At 41.5% G+C, this 4,533-nt stretch overlaps 1 protein-coding gene across 1 annotated transcript in view; it reads left to right on the forward strand.

The window, feature by feature from the left end:
* Positions 1–4,533, forward strand: part of FRAS1 (Fraser extracellular matrix complex subunit 1) — a gene marked incomplete at its 5' end in the record, with an annotated part of 258,570 nt that overhangs the window by 165,692 nt on the left and 88,345 nt on the right. The window contains 3 exons of the mRNA XM_008577934.1: positions 332–485; positions 1,752–2,015; positions 3,881–4,069. Of these exons, the coding sequence (XP_008576156.1) occupies positions 332–485; positions 1,752–2,015; positions 3,881–4,069 (607 nt within the window). The remainder of the gene's footprint in view (positions 1–331; positions 486–1,751; positions 2,016–3,880; positions 4,070–4,533) is intronic.

Raw genomic sequence — 4,533 nt, forward strand, 5'->3', positions numbered from 1 at the left:
GTGTGCCCTTTTATCCCCCAAATATAGTTGTACTTGGCAAATCATATGTTCATTTTTTTTGTTTACAAAATACGGTCACTGTGCCTATGGAAGATATCTGAGAAGACTTTTGGAGAAAGCCCATTAGCTCCTTTTCAAGGAGACATTTTGTTTGTGTTACTTGCTCTCTTTTCAAACTAACCATTTTGACTGGGAAGTAAAGATGTTGACATATTAAATGTTATTTTGGTAGTGAAAGTTGCTGCAACAATGATACTTTCTCAGAGTAATGTGTATTTTTGTTCTTCTTAAATCAATATCTGTGTGAGATCTAATATTTTCCTTTAATCAGAGGAAAAACGATGAGCCTCCCAGGATGACCTTGCAACCTCTCAGAGTGCAGCTAAGAGCAGGAGTGGTGATGAACAATTCTTCCTTGAGCCTGCAAGACCTGGACACCCCAGATAATGAGCTGATTTTTGTATTGACAAAAAAGCCTGACCACGGTAGGGCACAAACTGCTATGGAAAGCTTTTTAATTGAGATGCCCAATGGATTATTTGAATAAGTACATAGATTTCAGTTGATTATTTCTTTGCCTTTCCTGTATATAGTCCATTCTTTGCATCACAGTTGTAATCAAGTTCACAGCTAGCTAATATTCTTTGGGGTGACAGCAAACACCAATTGCTTTAAAAGCCTGAATCCCAGGTAATTGATTTCTCTGAAATTTAATTGCAGCTGTTTTCTTGCTTTCCTATGTAACCGCAAGCAAAATGGGTTTCAGAGTTTATGTATCCTCTTCTCAGAGTAGGCGTCATTTTTTGATAATCCTGGGCCTTGTAGGGATGTGCTTGTCATCTTTATGAGCTTTTTCCTTTTGCAAAGAAAGCACTTTTCCTGATTTAAAACAGATGCAAAAACCACCGTGGGGATTTTCTATCTACTTCTTTTCCAAGTGCCATCCCCCTGGTATTAGCTGAAGCTCTGGAACCTGTGGTGTGTCTCAGTCCATCATGATGCTCACTGTCTTTTAAAGATGAAATTGTTGCTGTAAAGAGAAGAGGCTGTTGGTCACTGCATTTTTAGCTCGCCTTCATTCACTTTCACTTTCTTTCTATTTATTTATTTTTAATTTTATCATTACACGGTGTAAACATTTTTGTGGCCCTTTACCAGTTTCTCCCTTGTCCCTCCTCCCCCTGCCCCTTTCCCACCACCGGTGGCCTCGGTTCCGTTTTCGCCTTCACTTTCACTCTCTTTAGTGAAGCACTTTAACTGTCCCATTGCAGTACATGACCTTTGAAAACAGAAAAAATCAACCTCGATCTAAAGATGCTTAGTGTCTTTCTAAATTTAAAAGGAATTTAAAATATATTTCCATCTCTCACTCCAGATGCCCTAAGAGAAAGACAGTGAGTGAGCCCTGCTACTTTCATTTTGCAAAAGGGAAAATAAGGTTTACATAATGAAGTAAGTCTGAATTCATGAAGGGAGATGTGATTTCTAAGCCATTATATTACCGTATCCATTTGTATCTCCTGAAGAGATTTTTAACCAGGAAAGGTGGAACTTTATCTTCTTTATATGTAGATGAGGCCACAGGGCAGCACCCTGTGCTTATATATAAAATGCCAAGTTGTTAGCACTGTGAGACTCTGAAGTACTTGACTTTCTGCCCAGGCTTATACTAGTAGGCAAAACCTGACAAAACTTTGGTGCCATATATATTCTGCCATTGTTTCTTTGTTTTTCTTTACTTCCTTCCTCAGGTCATCTACTCCAGAGGCTTACTGCTTCTGAGCCTCTGGAGAATGGGACGATTTTAGTCCAGGGCTCCTCCTTCACCTACCAGGATGTTCTGGCCAGCCTAGTTGGGTACATGCCTGGTGACCCTGGTGTGGCAGTGGATGAGTTCCAGTTCTCCCTCACTGATGGCCTCCATGTGGATACAGGGAGGATGGAGATCTACATAGAACTGCCTACAAGTGACACCCCCCAGTTGGCTGTAAACCAAGGCCTACAGCTCTCAGCAGGTACCACAGGCATAGAAGAGAGTGGCTGTGGTTCTTTCATACTTTTATTTCTTCTTTGGCCAGTGCGTACTCCTTCCTTCCATGTTAGTTCTGTGGATGTATCTTGAACTAGCTATTTAGTACATGGGAGACTGGAGTTTTGGAGAACTATTGTTTTATGGGCCATAAGAATTGTGAGTGACAAATGTGAACTTCTGAAATGCTTTGGACCAATACCTCTGTCTGTGAATTTGAGAAAAGGTTGAGAAGAGTTTATAGTATTTCTAGGGTCCTCAAAAAATTTTAATCTATCCAACTATTCCAAGGCCCAGGTTTCCTGTACCATTCCTCCTGCTCAGTCAACCCCAGGGAGACAAACAACAAAAGACATACTGCAAGATTTTCAAGATGCTTATTTAGAAGAAAAAAGAAAAGAAAGAAAAGTATGAAGGGGCAGTGGAGAAGCCCTCATGCATTAAAAAGGATTATGCAGATTACTGAGAATTATTAGACATGGTATTCCAGGATCTAACATTCATAATTTTGCTCATGTTTATGCAACATTGAAGGACCTATGACAGTGTTAGTCCTGGACTCAGTCTGCAGTGGGGAGCTACTTATTTAGGAAATGGGCTTTTGCCCACAGAACATCTACATCTTACTAGGGTTCTGTTGTTTGTCTATTCTTAGTTTCACATCTATTTCATGGTTAAAATATTCAAATCTCTTGTATAATAGTATCTGAATATTTGGTTATTCCCAAAGGTCTCAGGTATCGGTTCTAGGATTCTACCTCACCTATAAGCTAATAAGCTAGCCTGTTACTGTTTCATGGATGCTGGTAGAAGACATGAGATTCCTCATCAGAGACAAAAAGACTATTACTCATAGCACAGCAGGCAGCATAGCATCAGCATGTTTTCATCGGTTCTCTCAGCCCTCCAAGTCCCACAGGGGTGACACAGAGGGCCCAGACAAATGCCTTCACATGAAGTGGGATGCATTACAGAAGAGGTACATTGTGCTTGGGGAACACTCCATGTTTTAGCAAGCAGTAAGCATGTCTGCTCTTTGTCCCAGAGGGAGACCCTCATCCCTCCAGATTGCTCGCTGAGAGATGGCCTGGGTGAAGAGTAGTCAGGGCCTTGCATTCTTGGCCTTACCCAGCAAGAGGATGCAGGGATGATCAGGGCACATGGTGGACTGCCAGTCTAAACACCAGGATCTATTACACATGAATGACTAAGATCTACCTTACCAGAATTTACTATTTTGAACATGAGAAAATGGCTGGACAGGAAAGCAAGGGTAAGGCCCCAAGAAGAGGTGTTTGCTAGCAGCCAGTGCCTTGCCTCCACTCCCAGCACCTGTGCAGCATCCTGGGCCAAGCAGCTCAGTGTCTCTGCTCCTAATACTCAACATATCCTCTGTCTTGAGGAATACTGGTATTGACTATTCAGTCTGAGATGGCAACAAGATAAGTTATGTAAAGCTGTGATCCTCAAGACAGTAATAAGTTAGGTCCAAGCAGATTTTTTATCATAGGTGGAAGAGTTATTTGCACTACAGAACTAGGAGTTATTACATAGCTCTAGGTACTAACTGATAGGGCACTGAGTAGAGGGAGCATAGGAGGAAAATGAAAATGGATCAGAAGGGAAAAGGTCTCAGCACTAAACTGAAGGGATAATTAGCAAATTGGGAAATTGGGACTATTTCACTTATGGGCATTGAAATTTATTCAGCTAGAAACTGGGATGGGCAAGTGTCTGGTACCTAGATCTAATGAGCATGTGATAATTAAACCTCCAGTCTCCTAAAATCATTTGACATCCCCTTCAAAGGAAATGACGCAGAATGACCTACTCTCTTCCATTCTCTTCCAGGGTCTGTAGTACGCATCACAGAACAGCACTTGAAAGTGACAGATCGTGACTCAGATGACCATCAGGTCATGTACATCATGAAGGAAGATCCTGGTGTAGGGCACCTGCAGATGGTTAAGCATAACAACCTGGAGCAAATCTCTGTTAAAGGCCCCGTCCGAAGTTTCACCCAGGCCGACATTAGCCAAGGTCAGCCAGCTCTCTTCTGCCTTCCCAGACTTCCACGGACTCCACCCCCCAGTAGTAAAATGGAAGTTAAATGCCTATGGCAGTAAATTGTGCATTCTTTGTTTTGAAAAGAGCTGAGTTATAGCGTCGTTTATTCTCGTTTTTGTCTCCTCGTTTTTTGTTTAAAAAAACAACAACTGCAATTCTTGGCTAAAATGTGTTTGTGCTTTGACATAGCACTGATGACATTTGTGGCTATTATGGAGGAAAAAAGTCATTTTGACTTGCTATGATGCTAAAAAGTGTGTGTGAGAGAAAGGAGAAAGAAGTAAGTTGGGATGGATTAAGGTAAAAATTATGTCTTCCTTAGGTGAGCAATTTATATCTTTTCAGCTCCCCAAAGAGCACAAGTTAATGAACTAAGCAAAATGGAAGGACATAAATCGGAGCTGCCTGGGGGAAATTACATGGCTCATCCTTCCTGC

Source organism: Galeopterus variegatus, unplaced genomic scaffold (genome assembly GCF_000696425.1).
Source record: "Galeopterus variegatus unplaced genomic scaffold, G_variegatus-3.0.2 Scaffold1607, whole genome shotgun sequence".
Taxonomy (NCBI): Eukaryota; Metazoa; Chordata; class Mammalia; order Dermoptera; family Cynocephalidae; genus Galeopterus; species Galeopterus variegatus.